The sequence below is a fragment of the Lontra canadensis genome, unplaced genomic scaffold (genome assembly GCF_010015895.1).
Source record: "Lontra canadensis isolate GAN:19392208 unplaced genomic scaffold, GSC_riverotter_1.0 scaffold55, whole genome shotgun sequence".
Taxonomy (NCBI): Eukaryota; Metazoa; Chordata; class Mammalia; order Carnivora; family Mustelidae; genus Lontra; species Lontra canadensis.
The window spans coordinates 7,123,319-7,147,269 of record NW_022631049.1 but is presented as its reverse complement, the minus strand read 5'-3'; the positions used below and the strand labels follow the sequence as shown (position 1 = coordinate 7,147,269).

The 23,951-nt window shown below is 35.9% G+C and overlaps 1 protein-coding gene across 1 annotated transcript in view; it reads left to right on the top strand.

The window, feature by feature from the left end:
* Window positions 1-23,951, top strand: part of MNAT1 (MNAT1 component of CDK activating kinase) — a 203,417-nt gene that overhangs the window by 53,675 nt on the left and 125,791 nt on the right. The window contains exons 2-4 of the mRNA XM_032875259.1: window positions 4,512-4,664; window positions 6,917-6,990; window positions 19,993-20,096. Of these exons, the coding sequence (XP_032731150.1) occupies window positions 4,512-4,664; window positions 6,917-6,990; window positions 19,993-20,096 (331 nt within the window). The remainder of the gene's footprint in view (window positions 1-4,511; window positions 4,665-6,916; window positions 6,991-19,992; window positions 20,097-23,951) is intronic.

Genomic DNA, 23,951 nt, shown 5'->3' with positions numbered 1-23,951 from the left:
AAGCAGACCCTGGTCACTTCTTGCTAGTTATATGATTGTAAGTCAGTTATTTGACTTTGTGACCTCATCTGTAGGATAAAGAAAATCATAAAGATCCCTAATACATGTTATCTAACTTCTTTCATACTTTTCCATCCTTTTTCTATAAAATATATATATACAGTGTTGTTCAAGAAAGCATTTAAATTTGGGTTAGGAGTTTACGGACACGAGGGCCAAAAGGGAAATTAGATGTATTCCATGGTCCTTGCTGTCTGTGAGGAGGATACAAATCCACTTTTTGCTGCGGGGGGGTGGGTGCTCATGTTTTCTTGGCACAGCTATACTAAATTACTAGCTCTTTCCTTTTTCCCTGTATATAGCTCTATTTTTCTGGCTCAAAATGGGCTTAAACACAATATTTGAATTTGTGCATTGTATTATTTGCTTTTTAGTTGTAAATTGTCATGCTAAATGGTAATATCCAACAGAAGATCGAATAGTTATTAATTTTGAGTTCTAAGACAGTGGGAAAAAATGGGTTTACATAATTTCTTTCTTTTTAATTTTGAGAGTAAATTTTATTCCCCAAAGTCTATGAGGGGAAATTTATAATGTTTTATAATGTTTTAACACTTGCAGTTCCAGGCCATCCCTTCTATTTTTATGGATGAATTCTTTGTTTGGTATCTTGAAACACTATGTTGTAGTAGTTTTTGTCCTTAAGCTTTGGAGTAGATAGATTATGAATTCCCTTTTAGGTATAAAGTGATACATATCAATGTAAACTTAGGTTACAAAAAAGTTACTTACCAGTCTTAGAAAATTTAGGTAGCATATTTTGAGAGAAAAAATTACCTTAATTAATAAATAGCTCCTACCCTATAGAGTTCAGTACACATGAGTTTATGGAATAATTTATTATAGGGAAAATTTTTTCTTTAACAGGAGTTATTACTTGTTTATCTTTCAAGACCATAAACTTCTTTTAATTTAATTTATTTTTTGAGAGAGAGTGCATGCACATGAGGAGGTGGGACTAGTGGGGCTGGCAGAGGGAGAAGGCAAGGAGCCCCATGTGGGGCTCTATCCTAGGACTCTGGGATCATGACCTGAACTGAAGGCAGACTCTAAACTGAGTACCCCAAGACCACAGACTTCTGTTTTGAGTTGTTTCAGGAAGCCAGTGAGTGAAAGAAGAATGGAAAGTCCTGATAAAACTAGATGACTTCAGAGACAGTCTTTAAATACAAAATGTATAATTATTTACCTTTTTTTAAGTCAGCTAATCTATTTTAATAGGCATTGAAATTCTGCATGAAGTAATAATTCCTTTTGAAAAAGAAAAGCAAGTAAGTCAGTTAAAAAATCTTGAGAAAGGAATATAAGCAGTTAAATCTTCATATAAGAGAACAAAATCTAAAAATACGTTGTTTAGAATGAGAAGAAGGTGGGCACCATTCTGTTTTTTTAAAAACAAGAGGAAACCATAATGATATCTTTGAGAGTGGGTAATGACTAAGGATTTCGGCTTTTCCAGCAAATTTTCCTGTGCTCTGGAAAATATCAGATTTTGTATGAAAAACTTTGTTGCACTCTTGGAGGCCAGAGATTGTCCATATGCTGCTGTTTTGGTTGCTCTGTTGCCAGATGCAGTGAATTAGCAATTATTAACTTTTTCTTTTGTTCTTTTTTATATAACTAATCTTTGTGTAAGTACTTTATAAATATATATTTTATAAATATGTAGAAAAATTGGTCATATAAACTCTAAAAGTAGTATGTTAGTTGTGGGAAGTGAGATAGAGAATAGAATAAAGTAGAGCTTTAAGTTTTTTTCTCTGTGTGCTTATATATTTGAGCTCAAGAAAATAGTTATTTGTTCTTATAGCAGTTAAATCAGAAAGGGAGAAAGTTGTATAGGAAAATAAATTATTTTAAAAATTCTTAAATACTGTTGAAATCCTTATGATTTAAAGTAGATTTTTAAAAAAGTAAAGATAAAGAACTGATTTGTAAACAAATAATATATCTAGTATACAGTATAACTTTTAGAAATATCTTAGTGTTCTGTATTACCTTGTTTTTAAAAAAATTTTTTTTAAAGATTTTATTTATTTATTTGAGAAAGAGAGAGAGAGAGAGAGAGAGAGAATGAGTAGTGGGGAGAGCAGGGAGAGAGAAGAGAGAGAGAAGCAGACTCCCTGCTGAGCAGGAAGCTTGATCCCAGGACCTGGAGGTCATGATCTCAGCTTAACTGACTGAGTCACCCAGGTGCCCCTGTATTGTCTTGTTAAATGAGTTATTAACTGAGTCTACTCTCCAAGACCTTGAAATATAGAATACTATTTGTGGTTTGATATTTTTGAGTATTTTTGGTGGCTCCCTGCTTATAAATATCTTTAATCAGTGTAGTTTTATTTATTTATTTTTAAAAAGATTTATTTATTTTGAAGAGACAGCAGGAGTGGAAGGAACAGAGGGAGAGGAGAGAGAGAATCCCAAGCTGACTCTGGCTCAGTGCAATGCCCAGCCTGGGGCTCAATCCCATGACCTTGAGATCATGACCTGACTTGAAACAGGTTCAACTGACTGAGCCATGCAGGCATTTTTAGTCAGTATAGTTTTAAAGTATGCTCATTTTCAACTTCTATAATTAGATTTCATTTTCTCTAACCACAAAGATTAGGGGAAATGCACCATTCCCAATCTTCTGAATCCTGAAGTGAATTTTCTGGGGTTTTGTTGATCTTGATAATGACAACTGTGATCTGTGTTCTCTTAGGATTTTTTTTTTTCCTTTCTAATATTTGGTGGCACTGTTAAGATAGAAACATGCAAAGGTAAATGTTATTATTTTACTAATAGCCAACCTTAAAAATTCTTATTTCCTTGTGTCCCCTTATTCATTAGATTTTCTCTTTTCACCTCTTATATTCATTTTTAAATTATGTATAGTTTTTTCAGTACTTATCTGTCAGGCACTGGGGATAGAGAACAGATAGGCCAGATTCTTGCTCTCATGCAGTGTAAATACATCCTCCATCTTCATAAAGGTTACAGAAAATCAGCACATCAATAAATAATTTCAGGGCACCTGGGTGGCTCAGTTGGTTAAGCATCTGCCTTTGGCTCAGGTCATGATCCTGGCTGGGGTCCTGGGATCAAGTTTCTTGGGCTCACTGCTCTGTGGAAAGCCTGCTTCTCCCTCAGCACCTCTCTCTGTTTCTCATGAACGAATGAATGAATGAGTGAGTGAATGAATAAATAAAATCTTAAAAAAAAAATTCAAACAATGCTAAGAAAACAGTGATTAGGACTCTTGTAGCGCTCATGTGTGTGGAGTTGGGCAAGATTACAACTAGAGGACTGTATATCAAAATGTTTAAATATTAGTTAAGAATTAAGCTACACCCTTGGCATAGTCTTGAGTTCCCATGCTGTCCACTTACTTCCCAGGGCTGCAACCTCAAGACCCAGAGGCTGAAGGAACTGTTATTTTCTTTTAGCCAGGCTTTCTACTTTTTAGTCTGATTAGTAGCATGGATATCTTGGGACAGGGCAAGGATGGTTGAGTGGTGTGGACCCATCAAAAACAGTGTGAACTGATCCTGATAGATCTCTAGGAATCCAGTATAGAGAAGCTAACCTCTCTAGGTCCTTGTTTTTCCAACTTAAGACTTCAGGAAATTCTATACTCTTTCCCAAATTGTACTTCCCAAGAAGAAAGGAGGGAATGCGGTTCTTCTGGTGGATTTGGGGCAGCCAACTTTAACTGATTAAAACTTTCATAAGGGACCATTCCTTCTATGATTTCTCAGAGCAGAAGCAGTGGTGATTTTTTTCCTTTATCTGTAGATACTGGGGTACCATCAGTTCCTTCTCCTTTGGCCTGGGGCGGGGCAGGGGTAGGGAGTCCTCTTTCAGCTAGCACCTCTCCCTTGTAATTCCTGTTTGTTCAGTTGCTTACTGTACTTTCCAAAAAAACCCCCCAAAAACCTCAAGACAAAAAAAAACTTCCTTATAAGGCTGAAAGAGAAAAAAAGGTCTTTGTTTTAGTGATTGTAGTCTGCCGAGGGCTTTAAAGTGTAACCTTTCTTTGGTAGAGGCCTTTGGTAGAGGCCTTTCTTGCCTAGATCTAATAGTGTTGCTGGACTGAGAATGGAGGTGACCACAGACCATTCTTTTACATGCCCCTTTGACTTTTCCCTATCCTGCTACCTCTGAATCTGCCTAGCCCCCAACTCAGTTGTTTTAATTTGCAAATTTGTTTAATTTGTAAAATGGAACTGGCATCATTTGGATACCTGTATTTAAAAAATAAGCTCCAAATGTAAATAAATACTTTCTAAAAGTTTTTTTGTGTGTGAGAATTTTATGTAGCAATGATTAATTTTCCTGTCTCTGCTCCCCTGCCAGAAAAACACACCCAAACAAAAAACCACCAAAACAACCACAATGGTAAAGTATATACAAAATTGTTCTGGATTTAAGTATTGGCTTAAAGGTTACCTCGTATTTTCTCCTTACAGATGTGAAAGCTGTGTGGATTTACTGTTTATGAGAGGAGCTGGAAACTGTCCTGAATGTGGCACTCCACTTAGAAAGAGCAACTTCAGGGTACAACTCTTTGAAGATCCTACTGTGGACAAGGAGGTTGAGATTCGAAAAAAAGTCCTAAAAATGTAATTGTTATTGTTTGACTGATTCAGTATACAAAGAAGACTTTAAGTATTATTTCAATAATTGCTATAATTATTTACTGATGGAAATATGGAAATATGGACAGTTAGGCAAGTGAATAATTATAAATTCATCTATTCATTTGTTCAACAGAAATTTATTAAGTACTTAGAGAATATCTAGCCTTGGTTAGAGAAGAGTAGATCATTTTGATTGATAGCTTTATAATTTGTTTATTTACTGTTTGTTTTTTAATTTAGTTAAATACATATTGAGTACTTTCTGTGTGCAAGCGCTGTGTTATACATATTAGTCACTAGGTACAAAATGAGTAAAATAGCTATGAACCTTGCCTTCATAAGGCTTTCAGTATTTAGTATAGTAGTATAGGATTGCATGGAGATAGATAATAAAGCAGGCAAACTAAACAACTGTGTGTTTATAAATTGAGAAGAATATTATGAAGTTAGTGACTGAGTGTTGGTTGGGTCACTGATACCAGGTAGGGCCTCTGGAGGTATTTAAGTTGAGATTTGAAGTCTGTTAGAGAAAATAATGTTACTGGGGCGCCTGGGTGGCTCAGTGGGTTAAGCCTCTGCCTTCGGCTCAGGTCATGATCTCAGGGTCCTGGGATCGAGTCCCGCATCGGGCTCTCTGCTTGTCAGGGAGCCTGCTTCCTCCTCTCTCTCTGCCTGCTTCTCTGCCTACTTGTGATCTCTCTGTCAAATAAATAAATAAAATCTTAAAAAAAAAGAAAATAATGTTACCTATAATTTGTTTTCATATGTATCTATGTGTATGTACATAATATATTTACCTATAATTTGTTTTTATATATGTGTGTTTCATATATTATGTACATAATATATATTTTTATAGTATCTTTTTCATTTATAATTTAGTTTTTACTCTTTTTTAAAGATTTTATTTATTTATTTGAGAGAGAATAAGAGAGCATACAAGCAGGGAGAGGGGCAGGGGGAAAGGGAGAGGGACAGACTCCCCACTGAGCAGGGAGCCAGATGCAGGGCTTTATCCCAAGATCGCAGGATCACAGCCTGATTTGCGTAACTGACTGAGCCACCCAGATGCCCCTTGTTTTTACTCTTTGTGAATAGTTTTGGGTTTTATTTGATCTGTCCTTTTATTAAAAGTCACCTTATTGTTTTTGAAGTTTAATGAATTAATATATAAATTTAATGTATTTTATATTTTTGGTGGTATATGTTTCAACCTAGGTCACCAATGTTTTAAAGATTTGTTTATTTATTTTGGAGAGAAAGAATGAAAGAGTGCTAGCAGAAGTGGGAGGGGCAGAGGGAGGGAGAGAGAATCTCATGTAGACTGTGCTCAGCGAGAAGTTTGATGTGGGGCTCCATCTCACAACCCCGAGATTGTGATCTGAACCAAAAGCAAGAATTGGACCCCCAACCAACTACACCGCCCATGTGCCCTGTAGTTCGCCAGTGTTTTAGCAGCATCTTTCTAGGTATTTAACATGTGTTACTTTATCGATGTCCCAGGCTGCTCATATGTATTGCTTCTGGGAAATAGTCTCTTTTGTTTTTTATTTCTTTCTTAAAGATTTTATTTATTTATTTGAGAGAGAGCGAGAGCGTGAGAGAGAGCTTAAGAGAGAGAAAGAGAAAGCACAAGCAGGAGGTAGGGTAGAGGGAGAAGCAGATTCCCCGCCCAGCAAGGAGCCCGATGTGGGACTCAGTTGCAGGTCCTGGGATCATGACCTGAGCTGAAGGCAGGTGCTTAATCGACCGAGCCACCCAGGTGCCCTAGATAGTCTCTTTTATATTTATTTATTTTTATTTATCCCTTGTCATTTTCTTATTCTTCACAAGGACATTACGGTATTCTGATCTGGTATTCTTCAGACCATTATTGTCATGAAAAATAGGAAGGTTTTTTTTTAATTAATTTTTAGGTTTCTGAAAATTAGCAAATCTATTTATAAGAAGTAAATTTGGCCCCTAATTTCTTTTTCTTTCTTTTCCCTAAGTTTTAGAAGGATTTAACATATTTTATCATTGTTTCTTAATTCTGTTCCTTCTCTATAATCGTAAGAATTTAAGAACAACATTCTTGGCCTAGTTATAAACATGGTGTCAAGAAAACAGTGTTTTACACAGTAAGCAACTATCCTTTTCTATATATCATGAATAAAATATGTAAAAAGAAACCAATTAGATAATATTGAAAGCAAGAGATATGTAATATGTTGAATTTTTTTCTCCTACTGAAGATACAATAAAAGAGAAGAAGACTTTCCTAGTCTAAGAGAATATAATGATTTCCTGGAAGAAGTGGAAGAAATTGGTATGTTTTTTGATGCTTGTGTTTTTGATATGATACCCAGTGTGCTTTTATCTTTTACATGCCTAAAAGATAAACATCTCACACAAAATCTCTAATAAGTTTTGTTGTGATAGCTGATGTTTTACCTCTTTACTTTCTGTTGTACTTAATCATGTTTGTTAAATTGAAGCCATACTTAAGTAATAAATGTTTTGTCTCAGGAAAAATAGTATCACTTTTATTCCCCTGAGATTTTATTTATTTATTTGAGAGAGAGAGAGCACAAGTAGGGGAGTGGCAGAGAGAGAGGGAGAGGCAGGTTCCCTGCTGAGCAGAGAGCCTGACTCGGGGCTCGATCCCAGGACCCCACGATCATGACCTGAACTAAAGGAAGACACTTAACCAACTGAGCCACCCAAGTGCTGCAATAGTATCAGTTTATAGATGAGAAGAAAGGCTGTATTTGTATATATCATCTATATGTTCAGGAAGTATTAGAGTAAACACAAGGAAAAAGTACACAGATTTTTTAAAAATAGGATTTCTGATAGAACTACCCTATGACCCAGCAATTGCACTGCTGGGTATTTACCCTAAAGATACAAACGTAGTGATCCGAAGGGGCACATGCACCCGAATGTTTATAGCAGCAATGTCTACAATAGCCAAACTATGGAAAGAACCTAGATGTCCATCAACAGACGAATGGATAAAGAAGATGTGGTATATATACACAATGGAATACTATGCAGCCATCAAAAGAAATGAAATATTGCCATTTGCGACGACGTGGATGGAACTAGAGGGTATCATGCTTAGCGAAATAAGTCAATTGGAGAAAGACAACTATCATATAATCTCCCTGATATGAGGGAGAGGAGATGCAACATGGGGGTTAAGGGCGTAGGAGAAGAGTAAATGAAGCAAGATGGGATTGGGAGGGAGATAAACCATAAGTGACTCTTAATCTCACAAAACAAACTGAGGGTTGCTGGGGGGAGGGGGGGTTGGGAGGGGGGGTGGGGTTATTATGGACATTGGGGAGGGTATGTGCTATGGTGAGTGCGGTGAAGTGTGTAAACCTGGCGATTCACAGACCTGTACCCCTGGGGAAAAAATATATGTTTATAAAAAAAAAATTAAAAAAATATAGGATTTCTGTTATCTGTGTATGATGACTAAAGCCATATGTTTTTTATCATTTATGTCTCTGTCCATACAGTAGTTTGAAAATAGTTAGAAGCAGTTGACTATTGAAGTGGCATTCTTTTATTAGTATTGTTCTAGAATCAGAGGCTAGAGTAATCTTAGCGCCTTTTCTTTCTTTTGTGATTAGTCCGAAGGATACATTCATCAAAAGAAAGAATTATTTTTGCTTTTTTTTTTCTTTAAAGATTTTATTCATTTATTTGACAGAGAGAGACTCAGTGAAAGAGGGAACACAACAGGGGAAGTGGGAGAGGGAGAAGCAGGCTTCCCACAGAGCAGGGAGCCTAATGCTGGGCTCGATCTCAGGACCCTGGGATCATGTCCTGAGCTGAAGGCAGATGCTTAACGACTGAGCCACCCAAGTGCCCCTATTTTTACTTTCTTATGTAAGATTTCACAGATGTTAAAAAGCCTGGAAGTTGTTATACATCAATTAAAAATTAATTTTTTTATAGCTGCCATAATTATTATTACTCAATACAGGTTTGGAAATCATACAGAAATTACAGATTGTGGAAATAAGAATGAGACTTAGAGAATTAAACAAATCATCTTTTTTCTTCTCTCAAACCTGGTAACCAAGCTGTATTTATGTTGTTTCATATTTAAAATATGAATATAACAGATTGATTGTTCATTAGAAGATTTATGTAGAGAAATGGAATATTCTGATGCCTTTAACTTCTTTACTAACAGAAAAATCCAGAGACTTTTTTTATTTCAACTGTTATGGAAACTTTTCTAAAATATCTAAGTTCATTTATTATGTCATAGCAAATAGCATGTACAGAATATAACTTAACCTTTTTGTGGAATCTTTTAGTGCCTTGGAGCCATTGTTTTTTCATTCTAATTGTATTGATTGCACTTTATTTGTAATCTTAGCAACCATCAGTGGCTTGGATTTTAGTTGAAAAAGTGGTAGAATGGTAGAATTGGGAGTGCTAAGGCAAAGTAGAAAAGTTATGATCTCAACTGAGAAGATAAACTGAAAGAATTCTTTAAGAACTGGGCAAGTGTAGAATTCTGGCTGTACATAAATAATAAGTATAGGACAGGCACTTGGATAGTAGCAGGAAGAAATCCAGCTCGCATTTATTCTAAAGGTAATGCGATTAGTTAAGAGTCTGGTCAGGCAATAGAGAGAAAGGAGATTATAGATGTCACAGAGCAAGGTGTACAACATGGTTACAAGTCCAAGCAGGCGGGTAGGATGGTTACTCTAAAGAAATCAAAGGACAAAGAAGGTGGGGAAGGGAGGCAGGTGTCTTGATTCTAGAATAAGGTTCTGGTTGAGCCATTATTTTTATTTTTATTTATTTTATTTTATATTTTTTTAAAGATTTTATTTATTTACTTGACACAGAGAGAGAGAGAGAGAGCACAAGCAGACAGAGAGGCAGGCAGAGAGAGAGGGGGAAGCAGGCTCCCTGTTGGGCAGAGAGCCCAATGCGGGGCTTGATCCGAGGACCTTGAGATCATGACCTGAGCTGAAAGCAGAGGCTTAACCCACTGAGCCACCCAGGTGCCTCGAGCCATTATTTTTAAACATATATATTTTTCTATGGGATGAATTAATTGGAAGATACGAACAACTGGGGACCCATAGGTAAGACCATGTTTATGTCCAGAAGCAGGAGCCAGGATTGACAGGTAAGAGAAAGACTGGCTATTACAGCTGTACCATATGTAATTCTTCCCTTACCAGGTAAGAAAACTGTCTTGGAGCATTTAATTTGAATGTGATTCTGCTATCATGTGTATTCATGAAGGACTGTCTTCAGTTGCAGTTATGTCGAAGCTTTCTTAACCTACCTCCACTGAATTGACGTATTGGGGTAACTGACATTTCCCAGTCCTTCCATAAAATACACTGATTGAAGCCCAAAACATAAGAATACACGATGAACCTTGTTCATTAGAAGATGTCCTCAGTTCATCTCTGTACTTCTCTTTAGTTCATTTGTATACTGAGAGTTGTTTGCATTGGTAACCAGGCCTTATTTATTTATACTTGTAATTATGTAATTTAATTAAGTAGTTTATATGGTTGGGGGAAAAAAGTACACAAATGAAGGTTCCTGCTTTAGAAAATGGAAACTGAACAATATAGATGACAAGTATGGTTTATATAAGAAAGATGCAGTTAAAGAAACTAAAGACTAGACATTGGCTGTATGTTATTAAGTTAGAGAGGGACTGTATACTTACTATATATGTTTTAAGTTAAAGTATTTAAGGACTGTGTATGTGTGTTGCCCTCCCTTAACAGACTTTTGTAAGTAATCAGCTACTAATTTTTTTTTAAAGATTTTATTTATTTATTTGACAGAGAAAGAGAGAGAGACAGTGAGAGAGGGAACACAAGCAGGGGAAGCAGGAGATGGAAAAGCAGGCTTCCCACCAAGCAGGAAGCCTGATGTAGGGCCTGATCCCAGGACCCTGGGATCATTACCTGAGCCGAAGGCAGACATTTAACAACTGAACCACCCATGTGTCCCAGCTACTAATCTTGATCATGCTGGTTAAAGAGCCATTCTGATTGTATTTGAAGATATTGATGAAGTTTGGGGTCTAGCCTCTTGGACTTAGACTTTATTTTCTGAACTTCAGCAAATATTGTTTATATGAACTACTTTACTTGCAGGGCAGACTCTAAAGAGGAAAAATAATTATGTAAACTAATAACTATAATATAACGTGAAGGTAGTATAGGCATTTATAAAGTGTTATGGGAATACTGATAACAGTTCAACATTGGGAAATAGAAGTATAGTTTGATCAGAGAAGAAGTCGTATTTGAATTTGACCTTAAAAGATGAAATAGGAGTTTACCAGGTGGGAAGAGGATGGAAGAACATTTCTAGCAAAAGACAAAATTACAGATATATATATATATATATATATATATATATATATATATATATATATAATATTAGAGAATTAGCAAGTAATGTTATAAGTAACTAGAACATGGGGAATGACTAGAAATGAGGCTTGAGAAACAGACTAGATCTGAGTTAATGAGAGCTTTGCAAGCTGAGCTGTCAGGGTAAGATTTATTCTATGGTCAATAGTGAGTCAGCAGGATAGTGTGGTAGTGATGTGGATTATTGACAGGTGAGCTTTGAGTTTGGGAAACATTTTTAAGGGACCATTACAGCAATTTGGATAAGAAATAATGAGAGCTAACTTTAGTCACAGGGATATAATGAGAGTAGGGTGTAGGGGGGTAGAGTAGATAAAGGGGATGTTTTAGACAGAATATTCAAGGACAATTTGATATAGGTAGTGATGTAGAGCAGGCAGGGATGAGTTAAAATTGGTGATCTTATGCAGTAGTATAGTATTAATCAAGAAGGTAAAAGCTGGAGAACAGGCAGTATTTTTTATTGTTTTGTTGGGTGGAGAGTGAAGCAATGATGGAAAGACTAGTTTTAGCACTTTTAAGTTTTGTTAGGGTGTGGCCGCACCACTTAGTTGTGTGCATTTGTTTTAATTGTTATGGTATAAATAAAACTTCCTTTTAAAATCTTGTTTCAGTAGCTATCTGCTTTGTGTTTTATTCATGATTTCAAAGATGATTAATTCATTGTCCATTATATCTGTATTGGCTATCTCTCTTAATCAGAAGTATAAAATGTTAATTTAATGGGCACCTGCTAAGTGCCAGACTATGCTGTATTCATATTATCTTGCATAATTTTCACAACTCTCAGAGAGGTACTTTTATTCCTTATTTTGCATATGGAGAAGAGATAAAGGGAGCTTAGATTACATTGCTAGTAAATAATGGAGCCAAATTTTGAACATAGGTTTTTCTGACTCTCAGAGCCCATGAAAGTGCTTGCTAGTCTCAGAGTAGTTACTAGTCCGTGCCTAGAACATGGGATGGTAATTGGGGAAACAGTAGGAGATGAAAGAAAAAGAAGTAGATTGGGGCCATATTTTGAAGGACCTTAAAGAAGATTGAACTCCGTTATAAAGGGCAAAGGGTGCTATTGAAGATGCTTAGCCTAGAGTGAGAGGAATAGAGTTGATAGAGAGGCTAAGGAGTCAGTGTTTGAGGATTTAGAAGTTGGGGATTGGTCATTTGGTTAAATAAATTTCATTTTGAATCCTTTCAATGTCACAAATATAAAAATTTTAAGATACTATAATTTTGAATAATGGCATAAAAATTATAATAGAAGGGGCACACATGAAGATGAACTTTCTTACAGCATTAACAATAAACTCCTTTCTATGGTTATGACAATCTAAACATAAAAATTCTTGTTTCCTTTTGGCCCCAGGGCTTATCTCAAAGGTTTGTTCTTAGTTTCATAATAAATAGATTATTCTTTTGGTTCAGGGTATGCTTATTTTGAAAGGGTGAGAAAGTCCTAAGGGCTCTAATTATAAATTCTGGATGTCAAAAAGACTTCAGAATTGTACTTAAATAACATTAAATCTTTCAGAAAATACAATAGGTTTTTTGTTGCCTTTTAATACTTGACTAAAGGCAGGTCAACATCTGAGCTATACCAACAGCCAGATAAAGGGGCAGATGATTGTTACAGAAAATTATCTTGTATTCTTTTTTCTTCAAGACTATTATACCAACCTGAACCATTATGGCATGAATGAAGCTTGCTTCATCTGAAAAGTTTTTAAGATAGTACTTTACTTTAAAAAAAAAATATTTTTTCTTATTTTTAAGGGAAGCAATTTGTATTATTTATGATTTATGTATTATTTATTATTTATGATGATAAATTTTATTGTTATTACCTTGGCTTTCCAAATGAAAAAAAAAAGAAATAAATTGGTTATTTCAGTTTTATTGGGATTAATTATAAAGTTTTTAATAAGCATGAGAGAAAATTGTATACAGATGAATTTCACTTAGGTTTCAACTTTACCTATTTCTGGGTTCTACTTAATAGAAAACTTAGATCAGTAGTACACTGTCCAGCTTGCTGATAAACTTTGTGTTTTCTTTAACTGGTCTAAATATTCTATTAAAGTTCAATATAGGATATCAGTTTGATTACCTTTACTTCTCAGATTTATAACCAAAAGAAACCAAGATAATTTTTTTCTTGTACTTTGTATCCATTTGCTTTGCCATTCTATAGAATTCAATTCTGTAATTATATTCAATTCTGTAATTATAAAGTCCATTTTAATCTGTAATTATAAAGGTAATTATAAACATTAGCATTAGTTTATTTATTTTTTCCTCTTGTGGTAATTCCACAAGTATTTCTTGAGCTCTTACTAGAGCTTTTTAAAAGACTTCACTTTGGGGGTGCCTGGGTGGCTCAGTGGGTTAAGCCGCTGCCTTCGGCTTGGGTCATGATCTCAGGGTCCTAGGATCGAGCTCCGCATCGGGCTCTCTGCTCAGCAGGGAGCCTGCTTCCTCCTCTCTCTCTGCCTGCCTCTCTGCCTGCTTTGTGATCTCTCTCTGTCAAATAAATAAATAAAATCTTTAAAAAAAAAAAAAAGACTTCACTTTTTAGAGCAGTTTTAGAGTCCTAGCAAAATTAAGTGGAAAGTACAGAGTTCCATATACCTTCTATCCCACACATGCACAGACTTCCCTGCTATCAGCATCCCCCCACCAGAGTGGTAAATTTGTTATAATTGATGAGCCTGTATTAACATATCATTATTGTTCAAAGACCATAGTTTATATGAGTGTTGTACATGTTGTACGTTTTATGGGTTTGAACAAATATATAATGACACGTATCCACCCTTATGGTATTGTACAGAATAGTTTTACTGCCTTAAAATTCCTCTGTGCTCTGCCTTTTTGTCTCTTCTTCCTCCCCTAACTTCTGGCAACCATTGATCTTTTTCTGTTTTTGTAGATTTACCTTTTTTTAGACTGTCATGTAGTTGGAATCATACAGTATGTAGCCTTCTCAAATCGGTTTTGACTTAGCAGAAATAACGCATTTATGGTTCCTCCTTGTCTTTTCATGATTTGATAACTCATTTCATTTTAGTGCTGAATAATATTTCATTGTCTGGATGTACCACAGTTTATCCATTAACCTATTGAAGGACATGTTGGTTGCTTCCATGCTTTGGCAATTGTGAATAAAGCTGCTATAAACATTTGTATATAGGTTTTGTGTGGACAGTTTTTAGGTCCTTTGGATTAATACCAAGGAGTGTGATTGTTGGATAAAATGGTAAGAGTATGTTTAATTTTGTAAGTAAGACACTGTCTTCCAAAGCGTTCTGTCATTTTGTATTCCTGTTGGAATGAGCAAGAGTTCTTGTTCCTCCACATTTGTTGTTGTCAGTATACTGGATTTTGGTCATTTTAATGGGTATGTACTGGAAATTTTTTATTGAAGTGTTGGGAGTGATAGAGATGAATCAGACCTAGAATCTGCCCTCAGTTGATACTCTGTTAGGTCAAATAGATATGTACATTGAAAATAATTTTATAGGGTAGAAAATGGGTAAGTGCCACCAGTGTGATATTAAACAATATATTGTGGGCATTCAGGGTTGGAGAGATTGTACCTGCAAAGTGAGTTATAAAGAAGAGTTGGTGCTTAAACGGGATATAGAGTGCTGAGGCAGATATGGATATCCATAGTTCTGGGTTGAGGTTGGTACTAAGATATGGGTACTCTGGGAGCAATATGATCACAGCTTGGAAGTAGGTAAGTGTGGAGCCTGTGCAGGTGCAGAAGAAGAGCTGAACTGTGCTAGCAGTGTTTTTCTGGCATTGAGAGGAACCATACAACTAGTATTGTAGGTAGAAGTTCAGGCTTTGGAATCAGATAGTCTGTGTTAAAATCCTGGTTACAACATTTACTGGCTGTATAACTTGGGTGTAGGTGTTTAATGTCTTTAAACCTTATCTGTAAAGTGAATAATAGAAGTACCTATCTCATAAGGTTATTGGGAGGATTAAGTGATGTATTTAGGCCAGATGCTGGACATAGTGCCTTTCATATGTACTTCATAGATACTTGGTACACAGTGTAGAGTGTATTCTTCAAGTAAAATTTTGAAGAGATCACTTCAAGCAAACAAATGAAGCAAAGCCTCTCTGGGTGGAATTGCTTAGTCTTCCCACTGGTTCTTGAAGAGGCTCTGAGGAATCTGCAGAACTCAGAGTAGAGAGGGAAAAGCATTAGATTTTCCTTTTTCAAGGCATTGTGGGCGCAGAAGCAGTGAGTGAACTGAGTGACTAAATGACATAATCAGTACTTTGTTTTAGTAAGGTTAATTGGTTAAAAGGAAGGACAGTTTATTTCTTTAATAAATATTTCTTCAGCAGCTAGCACAGTGCTAGGTATTATTTAATGCATGAAGCAGGGTGATTTTAGTTCTTCCCTGTTGTCACTTGATCATACAGTGTCCTACATTATTACTTAAGTTTATGTGGTTTGGGGTGATCTCCCTAATGAGAGATCTTTAGTCTTTGAAAATAGGAAATTCTTTGTATGCTCGCAGCACCTGTGTTGGGACTCGAATAAATAATCATTGAGTTCTTGTCTCCTTTCCTCACTTTTTTCCTTATGTCTGGGTAATACAGAGATTGTATAAAATACGGTCTTTGAGTGCAAGATAAAGTGTAAGTAAAGAATGCTGTGGGAATGCCTGGGTGGCTCAATGGGTTGGGCCTCTGCCTTTGGCTCGGGTCGTGGTCTCGGGGTCCTGGGATCGAGCCCCGCATCAGGGCTCTCTGTTCAGTGGGGAGCCTGCTTCCCCCTCTCTCTCTGACTGCCTCTCTGCCTACTTGTGATTTCTCTTTTTGTCAAATAAATAAATAAAATCTTAAAAAAAAAGAACATTGTGTATGTGTATACATATTATATGTAGTAGAAAGATATTTTTGTATAAGCTGTAAATGTTTTCAGCATTTATAAGAGAAGGAAGTTCTTTCTAGTTAGGGAAGCTGGGGAGAATTTTATAGAAAAGGTAGTTTTGGGGCAGACATTTAAAGATTGGGTATAATTTCAGTAGTAAGAATGGGGATCAGGCATTCCGACAGAATGGTGTGATCAAAGGAACTGGAATAGGAAATGTAGGGGACATTTGGGAAATACAGACTGTCTGCTTTCAGGAGAGGTCTTTATTTAGAAGAGAGAAAAATAGTTATAGCTAGATTGTGAAGGGTTCTGAATTCTAAAAGTGTTTGATTTTTTTTTCTAGTAAAAGGGGGAAAGGCAGAAGGGAGGAGAGGACTATAGGATGGTAGAGGTGCAAGGTGATTAGAGGTGTGCTTCAGAAATATTAGTGTGACAGCATTGTATGTTATGAATTGGGTTAGAGTGTAGGATCAGATGCAAAGATTCTGGAGATAGGAAGTTAGGTCAGAGATTATTATAAATGATCTGGGAGAAATACCATCTGGCTTGTTATATTGTCAGGGCACTTTGAGAATAAGGGCAGCTTTAAAGAGATTTTGGTGGTAGCATCTGTTGTTTGTAGAATGCAAAGGAGAGGGGGTTAGATGAAGATGTTAAATCTTGGTGTCTTAGTATGATAATCATTATAACAGATTATAACAAGGAGGAACAAATTTGGAGATAATTATGTGTTTGGCTTTCTGAAATGCACTTTGAAATAGTGTCAGAATTTCCTGGCATTTATTTGGTTGAAACTATGGAAAGTGATGAGATTGCCCAAGGAATAGAGAGGGAAGGAAAGAGGGCAAAAACCAGAATCATACAGATTACGTAGAGACTACGAAGAACCAGAGATGGAAACAGGAAGGAATAGTTGGAGTAGTAGGAGACAGATCAGGAGAATGTATTAAATTAGTCAAGAGAAGAAAGTGCCTAAGGCAAAATAAGTGATCGATATTGTTAAGTGGGCATAGATACTGAGGATGATAGAAGTTATAAAAGATGATTGGCGGAGAAAGACAACTATCATATGATCTCCCTGATATAAGGAAGTGGAGATGCAGCGTGGGGGGTTTGGGGAGTAGGAAAAGAATAAATGAAACAAGATGGGATCAGGAGGGTAACAAACCATAAGTGACTCTTAATCTGACAAAACAAACGGGGGGGGGTAGGGAGAGGGGGGGTGGGGTTATGGACATTGGGGAGGGTATGTGCTATGGTGAGTGCTGTGAAGTGTGTACACCTGGCGATTCACAGACCTGTACCCCTGGGGATAAAAATACATTATATGTTTATTTAAAAAATTAATAAAGTAAAAAAAAAGATGATTGGATTTGGTGTCTCAATAGATGACCTGTTAAATACAAGGAGTCAATTGTGAGTGATTGGCAAGGATAGCAGAATCACACTGCATTTACAAGTGGGTCACAGTTGACTTTCTAAGGGCAGTTGGTAGTTTTGAGCCGCCTCCTTAGTTTTTTCTGGGGGCCAGAGTGGGATTTATGCAGAGTGCCTTACGTTGCATATTAACCAGATTCCTGGTTTACCACAATTACTATTTTCTTTTCTACTTTGTGGTAAAAAAGCTGGAGAGGTAGCTAGAGGGCTGTTGTTTCTCAGTTTCCCTCATTTCTCCCAGAGTTTTCAAATTGCATATAATAGAATTGATGATTGGTTCTGTTTTTTTCTACACATGTAGGTGAGCCTGGGTTTTTAACAGTGATTATGATAAGTTGATGTTCTGAAGTCCTTTGGCCTTTTGAGGATCAGATTGGTCTTTAGAGTATGTTTGATGCTTTACTCAACAAAAAAAGGTAACCCTATGTTGGGTTCCCAATGTTACTTTTCAGAGCTATAAGCCTCTATAATTCAAAAGTCTAGGAACTATTTGACTTTCTCTGTCTGGCTTATTTTACTTAGTGTAATACTTTCCAGGTCCATCCATGTTGTTGCAAATGACAAGATCTCATCTTTTTTTTACGGCTAATATTCCATTGTCTGTATATGCCATATCTTCTGTATCCATTCCTTTATTGATGGACATTTGAGTTGCTTCCATATCTTGGCTATTGTAAATGATGCTGCAATAAACATAGGGGTGCATATATCTTTTTGATAGTGTTTTTGTTTTCTTTGGTAAATACCCAGTAGTGGAATTACTGGATCATGTGGTATTTCTGCTTTACTTTTGTGAAGAACCTTCATATTGTCTTCCATAATTACTATATTAATTTACATTCCCACCAACAGTGGATGAGGGTTCCTTTTTCAATGTATCTTTGCCAATATTTATTATCTCTCTTTTGATTTTAGCCATTCTTACAGGTGTAAGGTGATATCTCATTGTGGTATTGATTTGCATTTTCCTGATGATTGGTGATATTGAGGATCTTTTCAGGTATCTGTTGGCCATTTGTATGTCTTCCTTGGAAAACTGTTTATTCAGGTCCTCTGCTTTTTAATCAGATTATTTGTGTTTTTGGTGTTGAGTTGTATCAGTTCTTTATAAATTACTTGTATTACTCCTTATCAGATATATCATTTGCAGATATCTTCTTTCATTCAGCAGGTTGCCCTTTTGTTCTGTTGATGGTTTTCTTCACTGTCCAAAAAAGTTTTTGTTTTGATATAGTCCCAATGCTATATTTTGGCTTTTGTTTCACTTGCCTTAGGAGACATACCATCTGATTTCACTTGTATGTGGAATCTAAAAAACAAATAAATGAATAAACAAAGTGGAATCAGACCTATAAATATAGAGAACAAACTGATTATTGCCAGAGGAAATTCACAACATCGGTGAAGGGGAGTAGGAATACAGTCTTTGAGTTATGGAATGAATAAGTCACAGGGATATAAGGTACAGCATAGGGAATGATACAGATTTTTCCTTAGGTTGATGTAAACACTGTAAAGGATAGGGTAATGGGTTAGTATTTATAATATGAATTTGTATATACCAATAGAAGTGCTTTTGGTTGTTATTCAGAGTATCATAGTGACTAATTTATATATGTAAACTTAGAAGGGAGTAAGGCATTATTTTGAGTCAGAATTATGTAAAAAATATAAAAGTATTAAAAATTAAAAATTGTAAAAAATTCTATCTCATTGAAAGCCTATCACTTTTTTGAACATACCTCAGTGGCTTCTCTTATGAAATTATTTCAGTCTTAAATTTGGGTGCCAGTTTATTCTTTACTAGTTAAGCTGTATTAGTTAAGCTATACTCTATTCTAGACTATGTGGGAAATAATTCAGGCTTGTGTCCAGCCATGTTGGAGACTACTGGAATGTGAATAAAACTTGTTTTTCTGGGGGTACCTGGGTAGCTCAGTTGGTTAAGTGTGTGCCTTTGGCTCAGGTTGTGATCCCAGGATCCTGGGATTGAGCACTGGTCAGTGGGGAGTCTCCTTCTCTCCTTACCCCTGCTTGTGTTCTCTTTCTCTCTCAAATAAATAAATAAAACCTTAAAAGAAACTTGTCTTTTTTGCTGTAAATTATACAAATGTATAATATTTTTTATTCTTTTGGATAATTTTTCTGTTTGTGGAGCACAGATTCTTTTCAGTATGATTCTGACCAGTGTAGTAGATTACAGACTTACTCTTTTTATTTAAACTTAAGTAATCTTTTATATGCTTTTAAAGTTAGACTGGGTCCTTTAAAAATCAAATCTAATATGATTATGTCAAGCATATATCTTAGGTTTTCTGGGGGGTGACTTAAAGGTTTAGATATTCTGTGTGGTAGTCTGACAGTCTTACAGTTGGCTTTGAAAACAGTTGCTGAACTAGAATAAGCCTCTAAAATAGCCAGTAGGTAAAAGAATATAAAAAGAGCTGTAAGTAGTAATCTGAAGAATTAAGTCACTCTGATGAATTTTTTTTATCTACTCAGGATTTGTATTAAAACTATATTTTATGTCATTGTTTCCTATCTCATGCAGTTTTCAACTTGACCAACAATGTGGATTTGGACAACACCAAAAAGAAAATGGAGATGTACCAGAAGGAAAATAAAGATGTCATTCAGAAAAATAAGTTAAAGCTGGTTGGTTGCTAAGTATTTTCTTCTTTTTTATTAGAAATGAATGCATCCATATGATCCCTGAAAAGCTATCTTCCTCTAGAATGAGTTAAATTTACAAAGAATTTAGCTGAAATCCAGATCAGAAATACTGTGTATGTATATAGGCACATAGATAGGAGGCACACTGTAGCTATAATAACTTTGATGGCATTATTAAAATATATTCTCTAAAGGAAGAACTGTGTGTATGCAGAGATTTGTCTTAAACAATTTAGCTGTTACTTCTTTAATACTTGTCTTTCTAGTTTTGGAGGAAAGCAGAAGTACTTATTTTTGAGGTACTTTATCAGGAATTTGTGATTGTTAATCAAAATGATAAAGTCGTATCTGGATCACATAGCTTGTGTTTTCATTTTGTGTTTAGAAAGACTTTCTCCTTATAGTCTTAGGAGTGTTATCATTTAGGTACTTCTTTCCTGCCATAAAGCTCTCAAGGAATTGACACTACATTCTCCTTCCATTCATACCCAGTGACTTTCTTAGAAAGGTGTCTCATTTCTGAGAGGATCAGTGTGCCATAAAAATGACTTTCTTTGCCCAGTAGCCTTCTCTGGGTACATTAGAAAATACGTTCAAAGTAGATAATAGGTAACTTGTTGCACTAGCCCCACTTAACTCATTAGTAGAAGGAGGTTCCTTTCAAGTGAATACTTTTTTCATTCAGCATTTTAAGCTAGGAAATACTAAGAATTGCTGTGAAAGAATAATCTAATTTCAGTCTAGCTATTTATTTTAAGGCAGAAATTTCTAATTATCTGAAAACTGTAGGTTATTGAATAAAACAAATACTATATTTCAGTGGGAATATTTGAGCTGCTTTTATTCTTTTTATTAATTATAATACCTAGCTATGTTTTAACTAAGTGATTTGGTTAGTAACTCATTAACATTTATTGACTGATCATTCTGTGCAGAATGTTATACCTACTAGTGATACTGACCCAACTATTTGGTATTGGCACAGACACAGACATAGGACTACATTTTTTAAGACAGTGCTAGTTGGCCTATATCAGTAACTGTGGTATCACTGAATAGAGCTTAGCTCTCTTGTGGCCCAAGAAGCATGGACTAACTTATATGGCTGATGTCTGCTAAGATAAGATAGCAACTTGCTTTTCATGTCTCTGTGAATGTTGAAGTCTCACTGTTCTAAAAACATCAAAGTTGTATGAAAGAAGAAAAAAAAGTCTTTTGCATGATTAGTCATATAAAGTGATTCATTTTTGGTATAGAGAAACTATTACTGAGTTTTCTGCTAAGGAGATCTTACTTGTTTCATGGAGGCGGTACCTATCATCAGTCATTGTGAGTATGGAGAAACTGAATGTGATCTAATCTTGAAATAGAGTCTTAGTGAAGATTACCTTAATATTTAGTCTATTTTACTTATTTATTAATTGAACTATAGTTGACACAAATTGTTACCGTAGTTTCCAGTATACAATATAACGATTCAACAAGCGTATACTATATGTTATTCTCATCACAAGTGTAGCTGTCTTCTGTCACCATACAGCACTATTATAATACCATTGACTGTATTCTCTATGCTGTACCTTTTATCTCTTAGTTTATTCATTCCATAACTGGAAGCTTGTATCTTCTACTCCCCTTCACCCATTTTGCCTGTCCCCCCCGACCCCTTGCCCCACTGGCAGCTACCAGTTTGTTCTCTGTGTTTATGGGTCTGTTTCTGCTTTTTGTTTGTTTATTAATTTGTTTTGTTTTTTAGATTTCATATATAGGTGAAATTGTGATATTTGTCTTTCTTTGACTTCTGACTTACTTCACTTAGAATACCCTCTAGGTCCATCTGTGTTGTTGCATATCACAAGATCTTATCCTTTCTTTGTGACTGAGTAATATCCCTCTGTGTGTGTATGTGTGTATGTGGGGGGCGGGTTGTGTAGGTACACTACATCTTTTTTATCCATTCAACCTTAAGTGGACACTTGGGTTGCCTATTTAGAATAGCCATATCTTGGCTGCAATAAATGCTGCAATAAATATAGGGGTGCATATATCTTTTTGAATTAGTATTTCATTTTATTTGGGTAAATATACAGCAGTGGAATTACTGGACCATACGGTATTTCTATTTTTAATTTTTTGAGGAACTTGCGTATCATTTTCCACAGTGGCTATTCCAGTTTACATTTCCACTAGTAGTGCAGAAGAGTTCCTTTTTCTCCACATTCTGGAAAACACTTGTTACTTAAAATTATCTTAATTTTTATTTTCAGTTTTCTAGATTCTCATGAGCAGCAGAGATTGCTGTGTAGAATGTCTGTCAGTTTAGCAAAATAAAATCAGTTCAATAAATTTGTTGAACATCTGCTAAGCATATTATACAGAAAGATGAATAAGAAGCCAGGTAATTTCAATACAATGTCATAAGCATGTGGAAAATGCTGTTGCTTGTTATTATAGGAGTATAGAGGAGGAATACCTAATCCATTCTGAGAGTATTGGGAAAGGCATTCCAGGTGAGATGATGCCTAAATGGGAGCCTTAAAGGACAAGTAGAACTTAACAAAGTGAAGAAGATGGGACAAGGGTGGAAATATGGATGCTGCACAAGGACATTCCAGGCAGAAAGAAATCATAAGCAAAGGCAAGAAGGCATGGATAATCAGAGTTCTGAGAGGTTTTAGTAGCTTTATATTGCTGAAGTTCAGTAGAGAGAGAGAGTTGAAGTTGGAGAAGTAGAAAGGGCATAGGTCACATAAGGAAATTTATCATGGAAAGTAATTTTGGCTTACGTAGTTAGACTGGTTAGTGTGTGTGTGTGTAGAGGGAAAGAGTAAAGTGGAAGGAGGGGCAGAGGAAGAGGGAGAGGGAGAATTCTAAGTAGACTCCACCATGGGGCTTGATCCCGAAACCCTGAGATCATGACTGAAATCAAGAGTCAAGACACTTAACTGAGTTACCCAGGTGTCCCATTGTTTTTATGTTTTAATAGGTGAAGCTTTTCTTCAAATGAAAGCTTGCTTGGAATACTTTTGTTAAAGTGATAATGGGAAGAGAGAAGCTGAATTTCTATCTGTTCAATCTCTTCTGTAGTGTACCTTAGGCTTCTTATCAGGGAGTTCCAAGATTCCTTGGAGTAATGTTATAAAAACGTGTCTGTGGATGATTGTCACTGAAGGGTTTTAAACCAAGTGGTTATAAGGTATTGTCTGTGTTAGTATAAATATAGTGGTTTGGTGGAGGCTGAATTTGAGAGAATCAAGCTTGAGTTTGGGAAACCAGTGGGAAGTTATTGCAGTCATGTTGGTGAATTTAGAGGTGACTTAGACAAGAAATGGAGAGGTGGGGATGAATTGGAGAGATAGTTTGAGTTTAAAATAGCAAGTCCAACTGATGGAGTAGGAGTGGGAGGTGAAAGCAAGGGAGGTTGATTGGGTAAGGTAGTATCATTAGGAAGAACACACAAAGATCTTTAGTTTTAAACATGCTTCCCTCTCTCAGTCCAGTACATTCTTCATTGTCCCCACAGTGTTTGATTTTTACTGATGGCTGTTCTTCCAGTTATTCATTCAGCTGGCTAGATAGCTAATCAATATTTATTGAGGCCTACTATGTCCAAGATGCTCACATATTCTATTTCAGTGAGAAAATTGAGGCTACCAGTGTCTCATTGTTAGAAATGATAGACTGTTGGTCTGAATCTCATTTGGCCTATTGGTAGCGTTTGGTGTAGTCTTCTCCCTTGATACGGAAACCCTGTACCTTAACTTCCATGGGACCACTTGATTTCCTCATCATGCTGCTGTCACCTTCCCCTTTCATCTTCTTAAAGAGGCTTAGCTT